General features: G+C 41.5%; 1 protein-coding gene across 1 annotated transcript in view; it reads left to right on the top strand.

Annotated features, from left to right (window-relative positions):
- Positions 1-21,596, top strand: part of LOC126267131 (hemicentin-2-like) — a 140,858-nt gene that overhangs the window by 94,377 nt on the left and 24,885 nt on the right. Inside the window, exon 7 of the mRNA XM_049972054.1 lies at positions 14,277-14,603. Within this exon, the coding sequence (XP_049828011.1) occupies positions 14,277-14,603 (327 nt within the window). The remainder of the gene's footprint in view (positions 1-14,276; positions 14,604-21,596) is intronic.

The following is a 21,596-nucleotide window of genomic DNA, read 5'->3' as shown; positions in this document are numbered from 1 at the left end:
AGGTTAACTGGAACAAAAAATGAAAGTAATGAGATCAGATCCATCATTAAGAAGCTACAGTCATTGAAAAACTCAGGAAAATTGAAGGAAAAACTTTCATTGTGGGATTTCACTAACAAAAATTGCACGTAATAATTAATTTAAACAATTTTGTAACAGACTCTTGCATTTAGTGTGGATTTAAAGCATATGTTGAAAATTTCCTCCCTGCATTTGAAGACAAAGATTCGCACAGGGTAGAACCGCGCCAGCAGCATTTCGTAATTTCACAAACTCGTTCCTTACTGACGTCGCGGCATCGAAAATCCTTTGAATCAGTTCTTCTCGTGTTTCCATCTCAACTTCGTACACGATGTCTTTCATCCACCCCCAGATGCAGTAATCTAGGAGTGTTAAATCTGGGGATCTGGCAGGCCAGTTGATAGTGCCCCCGCGACCTGTCCATCGATGTGGGAATTGCCGATTAAGGTAAGCTGTTACCAGATGGTGGAAGTGTGTAGCTGCTCCGTCATGTTGGACGTACGTGTGGTGTCTTGTTTCCAGAGAAACATCTTCGAGAAGCTGCGGTAGGTCTTCTCGTAAAAAGGTACCTTACATCTGACCATTTAAATTTCCCGGTGGAATAAACGATCCCAGTAACTGGTCACAACACCATACCAGACATTGACACTGGATCTGCGTTGAAATTGAGATACTACCGTGGTATGGGGATGTTTGTCTGCGCAGACATGCATGTTAAGTATGCTGTTGATGTCATCTCTTCTAAAGGTTGCCTCATCACAGTACGTTATGAAGCGACAGAGATGCCGATTTCCATTTAACCAGTTCCAAAAGTGCAAACGGTTGGTACAATCATGTGGCTCTAAATGATGAACTCTCTGCACATGGAAAGTATATAATCCATTCTCTTGAAGAATCCTACATACCTTACATCGTGAAACGTTCAGTAGGGTAGCTAGGCGTCTTGTACTTGAACGAGGACTGCGCTGTACTGAATTAAGAATGTTTTCCTCTTCTTGAACGTCACGATGTCTTTCGGAGTGAATACGAATACTGGGAAGAGTACCAGTTCCTATCAGTGTTCGATATGTTCCATTAAATGTTTTGACATTCAGAAAACTACGATCAGGGTACCGACAGTGATATTCTGCAACAGTGGCTTTCACATTGCCATTACAGAAGCTCAAAATGTACACCACCTCTCCATACTCCTGCGACGAAAACTTGTACGGCATCGCAAAGCGTACTGAACACAGGAGACTATTCCCGTATACAATGACTGTAGTATTAACACCTTGGTTGTTATGCAAACGTACCAGTCGCTGCAGTTGTCCACCTAAGACTGATTGTGTGTCCTGTGAACACAAGTGAAGCGCTCCATGCCTCGGAACTCTGTAAAAGCTTCTTAATTATGGATCTGATCGCATTACTGAAAGTACATTTTTGTTCCAAATAACATAAGCAGTAAGCTCCAGCAACCGGAGGAAAACCTGGTGACTCACCCTGTATATACACTGCCACGAAAAATTGCAACAATCTCAAGGACAAAGCCATTTTATTGTGTCGCAGGTAGTCAACCAGTGTAGCAGTGTATGATTAAAAAGTCAGTGCTAATGAAACACACGTATCACAATAAAGAGTGCCCGTTGCAGTCGGATTTCTCTGGCAGAAACACAAGCGTGTGTTCCTGGAAGCAAACGATCATGAAGCTACAAAATGGCATCCAGCGACAGATTGTCCTAAGCGTCATCCACCTTCTGTTACGAATTGGCACTAGTTCACGTAGGCTCTGGAGAACGTGTAAGTACCCTGTTCAGCATAGGAGCTTAGTTGGCGGCAGATTTCGTTATTTTGCTATCCAAGGTAATGGTTGGGCACCACGAAAAGTACGTTATGTCGCTTCAGCCGTATATGAACGTGCAGATTAGATTAGATTAGATTAGATTAATACTTGTTCCATACATCATGAATACGACACTTCGTAATGATGTGGAACGTGTCAGGTTAATAAAAGATGTCTGTACAAGAAATTACATTACACAAAATATTGCATGACACTAATGATTAAGTTTTTTTTTTTTTTTTTTTTTTTACTTTATATCTAAAAATTCAGCCAATGAGTAGAAGGAGTTGTCATCTAGAAATTCTTTTAATTTATTTTTAAATGTTAGTTGGCTATCTGTCAGGCTTTTGATGCTGTTTGGTAGGTGCCCAAAGACTTTTGTGGCAGCATAATTTACCCCTTTCTGTGCCAAAGTCAGATTTAACCCTGCATAGTGAAGATCATCCTTTCTCCTGGTGTTATAGGTATGCACACTGCTATTACTTTTGAATTGGGTTGGATTATTATCAACATTTTTCATAAGGGAATATATATACTGTGAGGTTACTGTGAGGATCCCTAGATCCTTAAATAGATGTCTGCAGGATGACCGTGGGTGGGCTCCAGCAATTATTCTGATTACACGTTTTTGTGCAATGAATACTTTTCTACTCAACAATGAATTACCCCAGAATATGATGCCATACGAAAGCAGTGATTGAAAGTAGGCATAGTAAGCTAATTTACTGAGATTCTTATCACCAAAATTTGCAATAACCCTAATAGCATACGTAGCTGAACTCAGACATTTCAGCAGACCATCAATGTGTTGCTTCCAGTTTAACCTCTCATCAATGGACACACCTAAAAATTTTGAAAATTCTACCTTAGCTACAGACTTCTGTTCAAATTCTATATTTATTACTGGAGTTGTGCCATTTACTGTACGGAACTGTATATACTGTGTTTTATCAAAATTTAAAGAGAGTCCGTTTGCTGAGAACCACTTAATAATTTTGTGAAAAACATCTTTTACAATTACATCACTTAGTTCTTGGTTTTTGGATGTTATTACTATACTTGTATCATCAGCAAAAAGAACTAACTTTGCATCTTCATCAATGTGGAATGGTAAGTCATTAATGTATATCAAGAACAGTAAAGGACCTAAGACCGAACCCTGTGGGACCCCGTGCTTGATAGCACCCCAGTTTGAGGAATCAGCTGTTTTAACATTACACGAACCACTTATTTCAACTTTCTGCATTCTTCCAGTTAAGTATGAATTAAACCATTTGTGCACTGCCCCACTCAAACCATAATGATTTAGCTTATCTAAAAGAATTCCATGATTTACACAATCAAAGGCCTTTGAGAGATCACAAAAAATACCAGTGGGTGATGTCCAGTTATTCAGAGCATTTTATATTTGATCAGTGAAAGCATATATAGCATTTTCTGTTGAAAAGCCTTTCTGAAAACCAAACTGACATTTTGTTAGTACTTTATTTTTACAAATATGGGAGGCTACTCTTGAATACATTACTTTCTCAAAAATTTTTGATAGAGCTGTCAGAAGAGAGATTGGGCGGTAGTTGTTGACATCCGACATATCCCCCTTTTTATGCAATGGTTTTACAATGGCATATTTCAGTCTATCAGGGAAAACACCCTGCTCCAAAGAGCTATTACATACGTGGCTGAGAATTCTACTTATCTGTGGGGAACAAGCTTTAAGTACTTTGCTGGAAATGCCATCAATTCCGTAAGAGCTTTTACTTTTCAGTGAGTTTATTATTTTACTGATTTCAGAGGGAGAGGTTGGTGGAATTACAGCTGTTTCAAACTGTGCAGGTATGGCCTCTTCTATTAATAGCCTTGCCTCTTCTAGTGAAGATCTAGATCCTATTTTCCCCACAACATTTAAAAAATGATTATTCAAAATATTTTCAATTTCTGATTGTTTGTTAGTGCACTTGTCATTCAGTTTTATTGCACTAAAGTCTTCCTGTGCTCTTGGTTGCCCTGTTTCCCTTTCAATAATATTCCAAATTGCTTTAATTTTATTATCAGAGTTACTGATCTCAGACATGATACACATGCTTCTGGACTTTTTAATAACTTTTCTTAGTACCGCACAATAGTTTTTATAATATTGAACAATTTCGGGGTCAGTACTCCATCTTGCTGTTAGATACAGTTCTCTTTTGTGGTTGCAAGATATTCTTATTCCTTTAGTTAGCCAAGGTTTTTTATATGTTTTCTTGGAATTATGTTTAACTATTTTCTTGGGAAAACAATTTTCAAATACCCTTAAAAATGTATTGTGAAATAAGTTATATTTCAAGTTTGCATCGGGTTCCTTATACACTTCATCCCAGTCTAGCTGCTGTAGGCTTTCCCTAAAGTTTGCAATATTTATATTGTTAATTGAACGCACTGCTTTGAAAGTCTGATTTATTATACTGCATGGAGCTATGTCATGTACTGTAACAAGCTGTGCACTATGATCTGAAAGACCATTCTCAACAGGATAAGCATTTATGTCCTTAAACTTATCTTGGTCTATAAAAAAGTTATCTATCAATGTACTGCTGTTCTTTGTTATCCGAGTAAGAAAATCAATGACGGAGCTCAAATTGAAAGAACTGAGTAATACTAAAAGGTCATTCTTCCTATTACACTCTTTCAGGGAATCAACATTGAAATCCCCACAAATGGTAATTTGCTTCCCCCTGTCTGACAGATAGCACAACAAAGCATCCAAGTTTTCCAGAAATAGCTGGAAATTCCCTGAGGGGGACCTATACACTGTTACAATTATGAAAGTGCCATCCTTTAGTTTAAGTTCAGTGGCACATGCTTCCATATGTTGCTCTACACAAAATTTTTTAGTTTCTAAATTTTTTGCACTGTGGAAGCTTTTGACATATATGGCAACTCCTCCTCTCATCATATTATCTCTACTTACATGTGCAGCTAATTTGTACCCATTGATGCTAACCTTTTGCATATCAGTGACAATGTGATGCTCAGACAGGCATAGTATATCTATTACATTCTTGGTTTCTATATCTTCTAAACAAAGCAGAAGCTCATCAATTTTATTCTTCAAGCCCCCAATATTTTGATGAAATATACTAACAGTATTTTTCACTTTACTTTTGTGAGTATCTTGAACTTTTTTAACATCTTTAGTACTTTTATGCTTCAATCCCCCAATATTTTGATGAAATATACTAACATTATTTTTCACTTTACTTTTGTGAGTATCTTGAACTTTTTTAACATCTTTAGTACTTGCCTGGCTGAGTTTCCCACTGGACACTGATCTTACACTAAAAAAGAGTTTCCACCATGAGATGTAGTTCCTCCCCCCTTTAAATTTCCTGCTATCAGCCCAGCCAGTTTACCCTTCCCTTTCCTGTTGAGGTGTAGGCCATGTCTAGTATAGTCCCACCTACAGAGTGAATCAACAGGAACCACACCAATGTGTGACCCTGCACCAGATCCAAGTAGCCGTTCCAACTCCAAATTAACTCTCCTGACAGAAGAGGTCAAATGAGGTCGGTCGTGGCGCTCCAGAACCGACACAAACCCAACACTGGTATGATTCGATGCCGATGCAATCTTTGCCAGGTCACACTTTATGCTGTACCCCGGATCTCTGTTAATACTGTTGCCCGGCCCACCCACAATAACCACGGTGTCTTCCTTAGTAAAACCTTTACATAGTGAACCTAAATCCTCTGTAACCTGCCCAAGTTCAGCACTAGGTTTGAAAAAACTTGTGACCTGGTAATCCAACCCTAATTCATCCTGCAGAAGTTGGCCCACACCCCTAGCATGCGAACTACCTAGCAACAAGACTTTCTTTCTCTTTGCAGACTTCCCTACATTCTTAATCAATTTGCTGCTGAAAGCTTGTTGAGCCCTGTGTACATCTACTTCTGTGAGAGGCTCATCAGTTTCTGACTGAGGCAACAGGTCAAACCTATTTTGTACACTAATAACAAAGCTGTCAGAAGAATTTCTTGGCCTGTTCCTCATGCCTGTTGCCACTTCCCACCCCTGTTTACCCTTCTCCCCCCTTAACCTGCCCAGTTTTCGCCTAGCCTCATCTAACTCAGCCTGAAGGGCAGCAATTTTCCCCTCCTGTTCCACAATCTTCCTATCTCTACTGCATAGCCTACAGAACCACTGATGAGTCTCGCTCATTTTCCCAATTCCCACGCCACTACAGTCGCCCCAATGAAAAAAGTTACTACGTCCATCACACCAGACCCCGGAGCTAACGATCCTACGGCACGTCAGGCACTTTACACTCATGGTACAAATCTATTTTAGTGACAGAAAGACAATTAAGTTACCGGAAAACAATGAAAATACGTGTACGAAAAATTAGGCCTACTCGCGACTATGTAAACAGTGGTTCAGAAGTTTTTTACTAGAAATTACTTAAGAGATGACGATACTCTACAGATATAAAGGGGCAGCAAACGTATTTAGCACACTAAACTATCAGTAAATGCACTTAAGATTGCGGTATGAAGTTTAATCTGAAAACTCAAAAGTTCGGCCTGGCCGCGATATGTAAACAAAATGAACTTTACGTGATTACTGTGAAAATACGCGAGTAAGACAAAAACCTTTAATGGTATGCTTGCAGAGCACTATAATTAACGTAATAAATTAGTTTAAAGTGTTAAAAAACAGTTTATTACTACTTAAATTACTTATCTTGTACAAGAGCTGTGACTCAGACGTCCGTGTAGCAGGCGCAGGGAGTAAGAGGCCATCACCGCCCTTTAGATGAAATGGTAGTATCATGGAGATAACAACCTAAGAAACCGGTCACTGGTTACTTCACCTTGCTGAAATACTATGTCACCACGAGTTGTAACTAATGATAGCCCCCCTGCTTCAACAGCTTGATGGCTGCTGAGAGACATGTGAGGCAGGCCACACAGCATGTCTTCGCCGTACATGTGTACTACCACCACTCGGATGAAGATAGAACCTACTATAATCACTGAAAACAATTGAACGTCTTTACACTTTCCAGTTGACCCTATCACTGCATCAGATTAGCATGTTTGGCGGTGTCGTGATGTCGGTGGTAGCGTGGCCAAAATGACTATCGGTGACACAGCAGGTACAAGATGTGCCTGGATATCTCACTGGACGTTGTTCAGTCAACCACCGCTAATCGCACAACACGTCGTCTTGACAAGCTTCTGAATTAAGTGTAGTTCAAGAGCATAACAATGTGCGAACGGTGTACAGACAACTGCAGAAAGCATCGAAACACCATCGATACATCATTCCCAACAGATGCAGTAGTAATCCATCGATGCACACAAAGTATGTTCAGGAAGAGCCTAAGCCTCTGTAGCTTACAAAATAATGGTGACAGATATATTTATAGATATAGATCCACATAAGACACATTAAATTCTTTGCGGGGCTATGAACATAGATTACTGATTTGTTTTCCAGAGAGCTGCAGCAACGAGATACAGTTTTTTAAATATAACATCAGTTTTTTTCTGTTGTATCCTGTCTAGTTGTCCAAGACAGGGTGTCTAGTAAACCAGCTTCTGGGATCGCTAGACAACAGTTCAAGCAAATCGTATTAATGAGTCTTTATTATAGAAAATAAATAATTAAATAACTATGAGAAATGCAGATGTGTCTCAAGCAAAGGGTAGTATGCCAAATAATCAGTGTCCTCCACTATACCGATTACAATACAGTTGAGGTAGTACACTGGATGCTTCTATCTAGGTCGATGGTCCTGACGCTTCTGTGGAACCGGGCTAGTCTTCAACTGGGCTGCGCCCAGTCGGTACCGGCTCTTACGTTCTCTTCGCCTAGGGGACGTCGCGTTGTCGTCCTAGAGAGGCGTCGGTCAGCTTGCTAATGGCTGACATCTTCTTCACAGCCCTCTATACTCTAATGTTCCCGATTGGCAATGCCGGCATTTTCTGTCATGTAGCTGATGTATTTAAACAAATCAGGCAAAGTAGCACGTAAGATGTATCGAATTTTTATCGTCGACAGTTTAGGTACCCTACCTCAAAAATTCCTTATATGCACTACTGGCCATTAAAACGGCTACATCAAGAAGAAATGCAGATGATAAACGACTATTCATTGGACAATTATATTTTATACTAGAACTGGGATGTGATTAAATTTTGACGCAGTTTGGGTCCGTTTATCCTGAGAAATCAGTACCCAGAACAACCACCTCTGGCCGTAATAACGGCCATGATACGCCTTGGCATTGAGTCAAACACAGCTTGGATGGCGTGTACCGGTACAGCTGCCCGTGCAGCTTCAAAACGATACAACAGTTCATCAAGAGTAGTGACTGGCCTATTGTGACGAGCCAGTTGCTTGGCCACCACTGACCAGACGTTATCAATTGGTGAGAGATCTGGAGAATGTGCTGGCCAGGGTAGCAGTCGAACATTTTCTCTATCCAGAAAAGCCCGTACAGGACCTGCAATATGCGGTAGTGCATTATCCTGCTGAAATGTAGGGTTTCGCAGGGATCGAATGAAGGGTAGAGCCACGTGTCGTAACACATCTGAAATGTAACGTCCACTGTTCAAAGTGCCGTCAATGCGAACAAGATGTGACCGAGACGTGTGACCAGTGGCACACAATACCATTATGCCGGGTGATACGCCAGTATGGCGATGACGAATACACGCTTCCAACTTGCGTTCACCGCGATGTCACCAATCACGGATGCGACCATTATGACGCTGTAAATAGAACCTGGATTCATCCGAAAAAATGACGTTTTGCCATTCGTGCACCCAGGTTCGTCGTTGAGTACACCTGTGATGCAGCGTCAAGGGTAGCCGCAACCATGGTCTCCGAGTTGATAGTCGATGTTGCAGCAAGCATCGTCGAACTGTTCGTGCAGATTGTTGTAGTTTTGCAAACCCTCGATCTGTTGACTCAGGGATCGAGACGTGGCTGCACGACCCGTTACATCCATGCAGATAAGATGCCTGACATCTCGACTGCTAGCGATACGAGGCCGTTGGGATCCAGCAAGGCTTCCGTATTACCCTCCTGAACCCACCAATTCCATATTCTGCTACCACTTATTGGATCTCAACCAACGCGAGCAGCAATGTCGCGATAAGATAAACCACAATCGCAATAGGCTACAATTCGACCTTTATCAAAATCGGAAACGTGATGGTAGGCATTTCCCCTACTTGCACGAGGCATCACAACAACGTTTCACCAGGCAATGCCGGTCAACTGCGGTTTGTGTGTGAGAAATGGGTTGGAAGCTTTCCTCATGTGAGCACGTTGTAGGTGTCACCACCGGCGCCAACCTTGTGTGAATGCTCTGAAAAGCTATTCATTTGCATACCACAGCATCTTCTTCCTGTCGGTGAAATTTCCCGTCAGTAGCACGTCATCTTGGTGGTGTAGCAATTTTAATGGTCAATAGTGTACATTGGAGTGCCTGTATGGATGCAGAAGGACGGACAACCAGCCCAATCTGCACTTAATGTTGTGCACCTACTGAGAAACAGATTACTTAGAAGACGGACTGCGGTGCCTTTGTCCTCAGGAATGTCCCGCACGATTTAACATCTTTGGAGATACGTAAGGAATCGTGTTTATTTCACTGGACGCATAACCCCAAGGGTGCATCGAGGAAGGTTGTCGCTCCGTGACACTGACGACATTACACCTAGGCCGCAGGTCGTTTAGAAGGTACGTTACGTAGTCCATTCAGAAACCTGGGTACACATTTGAACACCTCAACGACACCAACATACCACCACCAGAACATCCATCTGCACACAGGCAAGTGTTGTGTACAGTACGGTGCATCCGTTCCAAGAAGTTTGTAGGTTTCTAGCTACCGAAGTAAACGTGACATAAATGTGATAGTACACTGCCGGTTTAAATACATAAGCCAGACAATAGAAACACTAATGTTCTATTTAAAGAAATTGTATCTGGAAAATTAATCAATAAACTATATCTACAGCCGTGCTGGAAGTGTAACGTTTTTTATGTGGACCTAGCTCAATAATAATTACCGTCGCCTATTATCTTGTAAGTTACGAAAGCATACACTTTATCTGACAGACCTTATGTATCAAGGTGCTCACCGGCCCACATTACGACACCGATCAAAAGATGAAATTGATCAACAGGACTATATACTCGTCGGTGGGTCATAGTTTTTTTTTCTAAAATGAATGCTGCAATCAATGTCTATCTTTGTGGCACTGAACACAGACCTTGAGTGCGTTGAAATTTTCCAGTAGGATATATAGGGGGGTTAGAAACAGTCTGACAAACTTGTAAGACTGTGGCAGGGCAGGTTGTGCTGAGAAATATGCCTTCATAAAAAATAGGTATTTTGTGCCTTTTCTGCGTTATTTAGCACTGACGTTAGCCAGTCATATCGTTGCTGTGCGAATTCAAGCGGCCCGCTAGAGACAGTGTCGCCAACGTGTGCTTAATTTGGTTTTCTAAACTCGAACCAGAGACCGATAAAAAAATTGAACTTGGGACGGTAGTAAGGATCGAGCCAAAGCCCCAGGTAGAGCAGTCTCGTCCTCTGTCATCTACACACTGAGGACAACTGACACTAATTGTATCCGGCGGACCGCCTGAGTTTGCACGTGCACCGGCCTGATTGTGTAGCTTCAATGTTAACTAACTTCGAAACGGCGCAACGTATCGAATTTTTTTTCCTGACGGTTAATTCTTACGAGAACGTAATATAAAACACCCTTACAAGCTTTCCATACTGTTTCTGTCCATCATGTATATATTGTACACTTCCAAGCTCCTTTAAGCTACCAGTTAATCTTATCGCCAATCCAAGTAGCGCTAATTTTACAATTTCCCAGAAATTTTTTACAACTGTCTACTCCAATTTGGTCGTAGTTCGATTTAATAATTTTTTATGAAGTCAGTTTTAAACTGTTTCTGTTTCCAATTCGTTAACGTTCTGGTTTAGTTGTTTGCCTAGAAAATAAACTTGTCTAATGGGTCACCAAATGTGCGTGGTTACAACCTGACATAACGTACGAACCTACACTCATCATTCTACCTATTTGACCTGCTGAGCGCTGGTAAATATATTTGCTAACCCTAAAGGTTCATTTTATGCGGGACAATTTTGTTCACTGTAAGTAAGGTACTGGACGAACATGTTTAATAGTTGACAGTTTTTTCAAACACTTTAGCTGAACTACAGACCCTACAAAAATACTAGTTAATGCTCTGAAGGTATGAATATATAACCCGGAAATCTACTGAACTACAGACCCTACAAAAATACTAGTTAATGCTCTGAAGGTATAAATATATAACCCGGAAATCTACAATACTACCACGCAAATTTTACTATTATTCGACAGAATCTAAAACAAAACAGCTTAAAATGGTGAAATATCGGCGAATAAAGTATGGATGAACAGGAATAAAAACATGTTTGCTCAAAGTAGAACAATTTTCAAATGGTTTCTTTTGAAAGGAAACAAAAACTAGAAGTCAGCATCTATCTCAAGATGAATATTGTCAAATTTTAGCTATTTCCATAAGTGACTGGTATACGTATAATGCTGTGTGTGTGTATGTGTGTGTTTATGTGTGTGTGTGAAAGAGAGAGAGTGAGAAAGAAAGAGAGAGAGATAGAGAGAGAGTGATAAACAAAATTGTGAAAATCACTATAAAAACAGGGTTCCACGGAAGTAATTGCATAATCTCTGAAGCATACATGTAACGAATTTACTATGAAAGTACTAAATTCATATGAGACATAAACAATCGTGACGGAATTACTAAATTCCATTCATAACACGAGTGAAAAAACAAGGCGTTTGAATATCCCGAATGGAAATTAGTATAAAGGCACTCACAGCGCTATTGTGTTATTGCGTTGTTAGTACTCCGTACTTCCAATTTACCTCAAGAACTCTCTTCAACATCGGCTTTGTTACCGTTGTAGTTCTTGCACTGAAATTGTCGCCCAATCTTCTCGTATAGATCTCTTCATCTCAAATGCGGTCTTCAGTTGCCTTCCATTGGGATAAACAAGCCTTGCAAGTATTCCACAAAAATTCTGCATGAGGTTGTAATACGGGGTTCGTGCAGGCAACAGAAGACATCGGTACCTTTAACTCACTTTTTTGGTTCTATCTGAACCACACACAGATGCATTACCTTGTTGAAACATTAGACTTCCGTCCCCTACGTCCTCATACATTCTAAGTAGTTCAATTCCCAGTACAGTGTACATGTTAAAAGTTCACGCAAGTGTTCAGCCAAGCAATGCGTGATGTATCTCTAGCGCAGAAGGCTGCGAAAGTCACAATACTTCCACTAACAGAATTTCTCCTCATTCTTACCTGCTGCTCTGTTCTCAAATCATGGTAATAACACTGAAATCCACAACACCGAAGATCTCTTTATTCCATTCTGAAGATCTCGACATACGTTTTTCTGCAATCTTCAATCCAGGCTGTTTATTTTCGGTGTTAATGCGGATTTATGTAGTCGTTTCTTGAATGCAAATTCAGTCATGTGACAAGATTTGCCATCACGTCTGGCAGTTACTGACGACTCTAAATCTGCAGCAAGTTGAGGAGAATAACTGTCTGTGCCGCCTGTTATGCCAAAATGGAACCTTTTTATGCCTCAAATAATTTTCCGCTTAACCCACACTTTCCGTTGTGTCCACATTTTCCTTCCAGGTTCAACTTCCTGGCGATTTGACGATTAGAGAGTCCCATTTCTTTCTAGGTGTGGACTTTCGCTTTTTCAGCACTTCATAACTCTTTCAAAGCGTGGCGGTGTCACAATCGTGGTTTACATGCACAACGCCCACTGTCACTAATGGTGTCTGTTCTCTATCTGCAGTAAAGGAATGTACGCACACACTAACACCGCACGGAGCCGAGTGTCTTTACACCGAGTTCCTTCCTCTACCTCCTGAATCGTTGATGTTTTGTTATACATTGTACCACTGACATCAAATGCAGTACCATTAGACTGAATTTCTGCGGTATACTGGATTTTGTTCTGCTACCTATACGTTGTGCACATCCATTCAAACCGACAATTATAATTTTCCCGCACATTTCCGTGCCTTTATGCCGATTTCTACTACTGTACAGTGGTGGAAGGAGAAGGATGGTATGAGTTTCTTCGCATACATGTTTTCCTTTTGTTTTTTAAATTCACGCAACATTCAAATGCCTAGGCTACTGCGGCCAGAGACACTTGACATGTGAGTTTCCTAAATATGGTACCGTGCCACACGCCCAAATAATCTTGCCACGCGTGGTAGCCGCGCGATCTCAGGCGTCTTGCTAGTCACAGTCCTCGCTGTTGCCTCCCCCCCCCCCCCCCCCCACCCCGCGGAGGTTGACTCCTCCCTCGGGCATGGGAGTGTGTGTTGTCCGTAGCCTAAGTTAAAGTTATTTTAATTAGAGTGTAAGCCTAGGGACCGATGACATCAGCCGTCTCAAGACATCACTGTTTCGTCCTCGACTTCAATGTGCTTCTTATTCCCTCAAGAATTCCTGCGTAACTAAGGAGGAAACGTTAATTTCATGAGTGATAGTTTCTTACAATATGGCACTGTACCGTACTCAGAATTCTTTCATGCTAAGCCACTCAGTATAGTTTCAGGCAAACCCTGTTGCCTTTCTCCCAGAGGTGTGCATTTAAGTTCCTAAGAATTTCTCTTACAGTTTGTTATGGAAGATATCGACCTGTTACAATGCTAGCCACATGCACTGAATTCGTTCAGTGTGCACTGTCATAAATATTTGGCAAGATATCGAAACAGAGTATTCTGTAATTGGTCACACCAGCGTCTTGTAACGCAATTTCCTTTACAGTAGCACTGCAGTTTCCAGAACTATTTATGTCTTCTTTCCACCGTCCACATTAATGATTGTATTTGTTTGTACCACTGAGTATCACTTATTAGTATTACCCCAAAATACGTACAGGACTGACGAACCACAGAACTTTGCTCACTACCTAATTTTTAATCAGACACTCCTGCGCCCTTTTCGTTTTCTTTTTGCGTTAACTGGCGTTTGTCCTACAACAAAATATCTTCCGTGTTTTGGTGAACAGCATACACAGGGTACACACCAGCCACAGGTGTACATTTGGGCCGGCCCTGGTGGCGGAGCGGTTCTAGGCGCTACAGTCAGGAGCCGCGCAACCGCTACGGTCGCAGGTTCGAATCCTGTTTCGGGTATGGATGTGTTTGATGTCCTTAGGTTAGTTAGGTTTCAGTAGTTCTAAGTTCTAGGGGACCAATGGCCTCAGAAGTTAAGTCCCATAGTGCTCAGAGCCATTTGAACCATTCGTACATTAGGGATATGCTGTTCGCTATGAGTGTTCCAACTCATGAGACATCTTTCTTACCGTACAGACAGACCAGTTTGCCGGTTGCAGCATCCTATGGTCTACGCCGTAGCCCTTGGTGAGGAGGTGGAGCTGGACTGCGCAGCGGACGCCGTCCCACCAGCGACGAGCTACCACTGGATGTTCAGCCAATCGATGATGGATGCAGGGCCCTACATATGGCATCTGAGGGGTCCCAGCGGGGAGATGATATCGTATGTAGAATGGACGAGTGGCGTGTCGTGGCGACCCCACCAGCCAACGAAGGACACGGAATACGGCACCTTCTTCTGCACGGCAAAAAACACCATTGGAGAGCAGCTGGACCCGTGCGTCTTTCATGTGGTTCCACCAGGTAAGTGTTACTCTGGAAACATATACAATAGTTAATAAGTTCCTTCGTCCCCCTTCTCTCTGACCTCGTTTACCGTATTTACAAATGGAGTCTTGATTGAGAATAGATGTCGAAAGGAATGGGTAAATCGTGTGGACACAGTAGTGCAGTGGGTATGAGATAGACCTATCCAGTGACTGGACCTGTGAGGATAGGAGCTTTAATGACATTATTTCGCATGGTTTTATTCTACGACCAGGTAGAATTACTAAATTAGCCATAAGCACAACTTTCATGTGTTCAGTTAAAAATGACAGCGAAATGGAAAGCACAACCGCTCATTTTCACTGCAGAGCTAACCGTATTATTTCTTTCATCTGCTTTAACACAAAGTGTTTACTAAGCAATTACTATTCTGTTTGTCTCCAAACCCTGTCCACGCCTTTCGTCAGTCTCGTTGACTCGATGATCGGTAGTTGGCCTGTAGTATTCGTATTCCAACCGATATTTCAACGCCTCACTGGTGGCATTATTTTCAAAGAAATAGACTAGCTGAAATAAATTGAACGTCTGCAAAACACCAGATTACCAAATCTGACATCAGTCCATTTTTCGCAAAACAACAAAGAAACGATCGCCACCGATAACACACAGAAATACCATTCTCAATTGAATTCTTTTCCTTAAAATATCAATATTCCATGCAGAATCCGTCGTTCTGGAGCAAACACGCGACAGCAGAACTGTCAAACTGAACGATCTTTTTTTGTGGAAACATATGACAATAGAACAGTGCAACCGATAGTCAAATTTCTTTCGTTGAGATCTCCAAACGTAAATATCGTCCAGATTTCTGACTTTCCGGTGGATTTTACAAAAATTTTCTTTCATAGAAACCTTGTGCTGACAATTAGGAACACAACAAAAAACAGTCTGCCAAATCGGTCGAGCAGTTCTCGAGTGCTGATCTTTCAGACAAGAAGCAACTGGTTTTTATTTGGATGTATAACTGTAACAATGGAAAGAACGCTATGAGTGGAATTTGTTTTGATTCATAAATGGAACCGCAGGCGCATTCCGCTGTATTTCATAATATACTGATATATTACTAGCATTTAGTTCGAAATTATACAATTTCATCTTTAGACCAGGTACCAGCTCTGTACTGAACATAAACAGTGGTACGACATAAATACCGCCGTCACAGATACGTGTCGCCAAAATGTTTACAAAATACACCGTAATGGTGGTAGTAGGAGTGGTAGGACGTTTTATTTACTACCCCGATAACACCTTTAGTTCACAAAAGCTCACTAAAGTTGTTTTAATTTTCCCTCAGTCACGTGAGCAGCCAAATAGTAACAACAATTTATTCACAAGATGACGCTAATCAGTAGAACCCCAATACAACAGGTAATAGCAAATATTTTTAAATGAGGGTGATTGCGTAACGCCAAAGAGCGAAAGCAATGATAGTAAAAATTTTTAAATCTGATAATGAGTTTACACTGTTAAAGAAAGAACAAGGCCAAAGACGTCTGATAATTGTCGGTGCGTTAATCGACTCAAACACATACAAGCGTCCTCGAAAACTAGCGCGGATCCGTTCCCCATTCCACTGGGCTCCAATATCGAACATTCCCTTAGTGGAGGTTAACGAACTAAAACGCATACACCCGTCTACGCGAACCAGCATGATTCGCCCCCCCCCCCCTCCCCCCGGTCACCCTTTCATCACGTCCTAAATGTATCGAAAATTCCATCAGTGAGGATTAACGAACAAAACGTGTACACACGTTGATGGAAACCGGCACGAAGCGTTTCCTCTCCTTTAATCGTAAAATGGGCTAATGTGTCTACAACCTACATTAATACATTAATTAAGCATATTTCCACAGAGGGAATACAATTTGGGTCGCTTTCCCGGAGCTGGCAGATAAATACGATGTTGTTCAGAAGTATGATGCTGATTTCCTTTGGACATTAATGCACGTCCGTGTTCGTGTTCCGGTCTGGAACAAATTTTCATTGTTCTCATTCCATTGTACAGCCGATGATGGTCCATATTCGGAAACGCGAATACAATTCATGAATTTTAGACTTGTAGTTGGTGATCCAACAGCGTTCATGCGGCCGCCATCCTTCGTGCTTGACATCGAAAAGTGGCAGAGAAACTGCCAGTAATCGATGTGCACAGCTCAGGGCAGCCCTTCTATCTCATCGGTTGCGACATCAACTCGAACACAGAGGCGGGTCGCTACCCAAGGCACTCCAGAGGACCATCTCTGTTAATTTGTGAAAGCTCCACAAGCCAACGCTGCTTGACTTCTGCCTCTAGCACGGATCACAAGTGTCACAGAGGACTGACAGCATGCTTCTCTTATGTCGATAGGCAGAGACGCGCTGGAATGGGTCAGTTTCACTGTAGATGAAGGTCTCTATGTTGTGCTGAGACGCACTGCACATTAACATGACCTTGTCTCTTGAAAGGAGATGGATGTTGTGGAACCAGATGTTGTATTCCATGAAGATTGGCTGGAGAGTGATTGGTAATGGAGGAGGGCAAATAGGATTGAGGCCGCGAAATATAAAGAGGACTTGGTTTCGGGAGCAGATGGTGTTGAAGAATTTGGCTGGAGGGTATATTGTTGTTGGAAGGGGTCAATATTTTGGTGGATTCTGAGGATGTCTTCAGTATTGTGCGGTAGGCAGAGGGATTTGTTTGAATGAATCAGACTGTGAGTGGTACGAACTGGAATATTTAAATCTGGATTGATAAGCAGGGATTTGGGTTGGGGTTTGGCAACGTGGGTATGATGGAAATAAATTATTTTTCCTTCTTACTGTTTCACGGTTACGTAGAACATTTTTAAAGAAATTTCCATCGTTTGATTCTAAATTACTTCCCGTTTATTTCACACAATATAGATTTTGGCCTCATAGCAAGTCTCAGGTCCAAGATGAAAAGCAAAATTAATAAACGGTACAGAGCATACAGCGCAGGTCATAATATGGGTTGTTATTAGTAACTTTCTGAAATAAGTAATGAGTTTTCGATTCTTCGTATTACGCCTAACACTGCTATGAGAAGTACCGTTTTCTTTTTAATTTTCAGCTCACATAGCGTTAGAGAATGGCTATAAAGCTCTAATTATGATTGTGTGGAGTAAATGAACAATAATTTAGTCCAATAGCGGAGATTTCTTTCAAAATCCGAGGTAATCGTTACAGATGGAAGGGGAAGCAAGAAAAAAATTGAGACTTTACAGTGCACGCAGAACAGTGAAATTTTGCAATCGGTAGTGGATGGGTATTACAGAGGAGACATTCTTTCACCGGTGGTGGGCTTCTGAAGTTACATTTGTGATGAAGGCTGTGTATGAGAGTGCTCTCGGTTAGAACGTGATAAATGGAGAAAACTGGTTCAGTGAAAAAAAGTGCATGAGAAACGTCTTCCCCGATGCTTATCTCTTCTTTCTGATTATTTGGTCCTCTCACACCATATGGATGGCGGTGGGGGGGGGGGGGGGGTGGAGTAGGGTGCTGTCAGCGATACAGCACTCCGCGCTTCATCCAAGTGCTTTAAGAATAGAAAATATGAATTCTGTTGGAGTTCACATAAATCGGAAAGACCGTTGATTTTATTTGTGGTTTGAATTAAAATCCAAGGTCGAGACGATAAGGAACGAGAATACATACATCTGAATCACGTCGCAACATTGCTGACGTTGTTCTAAAAAGACAGTATCACACTTTACTGAAAGATTGAAGAAACTGCGCCCGCATCTCGTGGTAGTGCGGTAGCGTTCTCGCTTCCCACGCCCGGGTTCCCGGGTTCTATTCCCGGCGGGATCAGGGATTTTCTCTGTCTCGTGATGGCTGGGTGTTGAGTGATGTCCTTAGGTTAATTAGGTTTAAGTCGTTCTAAGTTCTAGGGGACTGATGACCATAGATGTCGAGTCCCATAGTGCTCGTAGCCATTTGAACCATTTTTTTTTCAAGAATCTGCAATGGGGAAAATCGATTCGCGGATAGGAATGTGTGCTCTGTACGGTTGAAGGCTGTAGGCAGAAAAATATAGGGGTGCTTTTGGAAGGTACTACGTAGGTGCTCCAGTGGGTAGTGCGAAGACAGACACTAGAATACACGCAGCAAGTATCTGAGGACACGTACGTTGCCAATTGCTGTCCTGAGATGGAATGGCTACCACAGAAGAGGATAAAATATTGGGAACACAGAAGGTCAGGGGTAGTCTGGGTGGTGGGCCGGCCTGTGGTTATCATGGGAAGTAGGGATGGGGAGCAATGGAGGGTAAATGGAGAGCCCTGATGTGGATGGGATAAATGAGTAAGAGTTACTGTTCATAGGACGGATAAATAGTTGCTATGGGATAAGGTATAAGGGGCGTGTAGGCGTAGGGACGATGGATGTGTTTGTAAAGCCTACCGACACCTGTGATTAGAGGGGAAACAATTAGGCTATATAAATGAACTTCCTTATATTATAGAAAATGTGGAGTGACGTGCCTAATGGATGATGGGAATTCTTTGGTAGATTAGAATGATGGGCATAGGGGAGGGGGGGGGGGTGCGAGGAGGGATACGGAAAGCATGTCAGAGTGCTTGATGACTGCTTGTTGTTCTCTAGTTTGGAAGAACTGACACAATTTAGTTGGATCAGTTGTGCCGTCAGTATTTGGTTAGAACGGGAAGAATCGGATCAAGGTTTTGTAGGTGTGGAGGATAGTGGAGTTGTGTAACATGTTATTTCAGCCAGTTAGTAATTTTAGTAAATTTAGTCTTGTGTTGGCATTTGTTGGTCAGCTAGAAGATGAGATTTCATGTTACACGCCGGTCGAAGGTATTTCCAAGATATTTTCGTGTATTAGATGCCTGGATAGGGTGGTTGGATGAGATAGAAGTCATGGAGGCGGAAGCTGAACGTGGTCTACATTTATTGCTTAGATGTTGCAGGCCACTCGTTCCACAACATTGTGACGTTCTACATGATTAACATTTTTTTTTGTATACATACGAAGGTCACTCCAAAAGGAATATCTCCTATATTTTTCTGATTTATATTTTTCACGAATTTCAAGTTCAACTACGTAGGTTGCAAACAACAACAAAATTGATGATTAATAATGACTTTTCCGAGTAATCTCCAACCAATTCGTGCTCCTCTAGACTGACTCACGGACATTTGCACGAACTCCTTATCTTCGAAGTGAATCCCATGACGAGCTTCTTTTAGTGCCAGCACAGGAGCTAGTCTCATGATGTCACGTCAGCGCTGTATGGAATATGAGACAACATCTCCCATCCAGTTTTATCATGCCTTCGGTGGTGGGACGATTGATGTGTGATCTTGCGCTGTCTTGCAAAAGAAGATCATCCACCATAGTTTTGGTTCAGCGAGCCAGCTGAAGATATGGATTAAGGTGTTTGAGTGTTTTGGCTTATTGAACATAGTCTATAATGCGCCCCTAATCCAAAAAAGCAACGTACTTACATACTCTGCACCCCAGATACCGTATCCATAACATTTCCTTCCGATCGTATAGTTTCGAACTTTTTCATCTTCGGCGGATTTCTGTGATGTCATTCCACTGACTGCTTCTTGGTGCTGGTTCAAACCAATGTTGCGTCTCCAGTCACAGTTTTTTTTCCAAAAACACCTTTCCCTTCAGACGGAACGGCTACAAGAGGTGGGAGGCAACTGTTTACCTGTTCACTTTATTCTCGTCGGTTAGCACAAGCTCTTGAATATCCCACTTGTTCAATAATTGTCATCACACTGCCTTTACCGAGGGAGATAATGCGACACAGAATACCTACAGTCACCCAGTGGTCACCAGGAGTGATGTCATCGACTTCTTGAATTTTAATGCATTCAGTGGCGTGCCCCTCCACTTTTCGTCAGCCAGCGGAGTTCGCCTTTCAGCTTCGTTACCGTGACGAACTCTTCGTGTAACACTACTGGTATCCATTGTGGCTCATCCTTACAGATTTTTCAGTCTCTCTTCTGCATTTAATAATTCTGTCACAGAACGCTGTCTAAGACGAAAATCGACGTTGGCCACTGTGCGAGAGACTGCAGTACTGCCATCTATTGATGCAGAAAGTTGATCCTGCAGTGGATTGAAGGCCAAGATTTGCCAAATTCAGATTTTTAATTTAACAAATTTTGTTTAACGAGGGAAAAACTAGGAGGAGGCATTATTTTTTTACTGACATATTATTTCAAGAAATTGAATGTGGCATTTATGTTTCTTCTTTACATGCTATCATTTTCTATATAGATACAACTGCACGCACATGATCTTTATCAATTTTTAGATTGCTCCGATCTTGTTCATACACTATCTCCATAATTTAAGTAAAAATTACAATTTTGATCATGATTATGATTGATATTTTGAGACATGACTATTTACAAAAATCTTCATTGTTTTAGGCCCTTAAATGCAATTCCTGGATACTGTATTAATACTGGATATTTTTAATATTCTTCTTTACAAGGTATGATCTGTTTGACACGTTATCTTTACTTCCTGATGACACTGTATCACAATCAGCACACAAAACAGAAATTCTATGGTGCTTTAGTTAAGATGTTCACAGCAAATATTTCCAGAACCGTTGAAGATATCCTATTTCAGTTTTTACTCAGATAACTTGTGAAAGTCCCCATCAAACAATGCACAGTCTCTTTTCATAGCTAAATTATTTAAAGAGACGTCGGTATTAACCTCGCTTTCTCAGAAACACCAATTGTGAAGAGTGCAGCTACTTCCAAAGAATGTGATTTCATTTGTTTAGTCTAGCAGTCCTTTAGGGTGTCTACGACCAACAAATTAGTCTGGCCTTGGTCACCAAGACATTTATGTTTCGCTCCGTATGACGTGTATCGGTATCCACATCATCAGATCTGTGGTACTAAAATAAAGTATGTGACATGGTGGAGAACAATTGTCTTTACAATGACGTAATGATCTGAGTTACATACCTTGAT

Source organism: Schistocerca gregaria, chromosome 4 (assembly GCF_023897955.1).
Source record: "Schistocerca gregaria isolate iqSchGreg1 chromosome 4, iqSchGreg1.2, whole genome shotgun sequence".
Lineage (NCBI taxonomy): Eukaryota > Metazoa > Arthropoda > Insecta > Orthoptera > Acrididae > Schistocerca > Schistocerca gregaria.
This window is presented reverse-complemented; position numbering and strand designations above follow the sequence as displayed.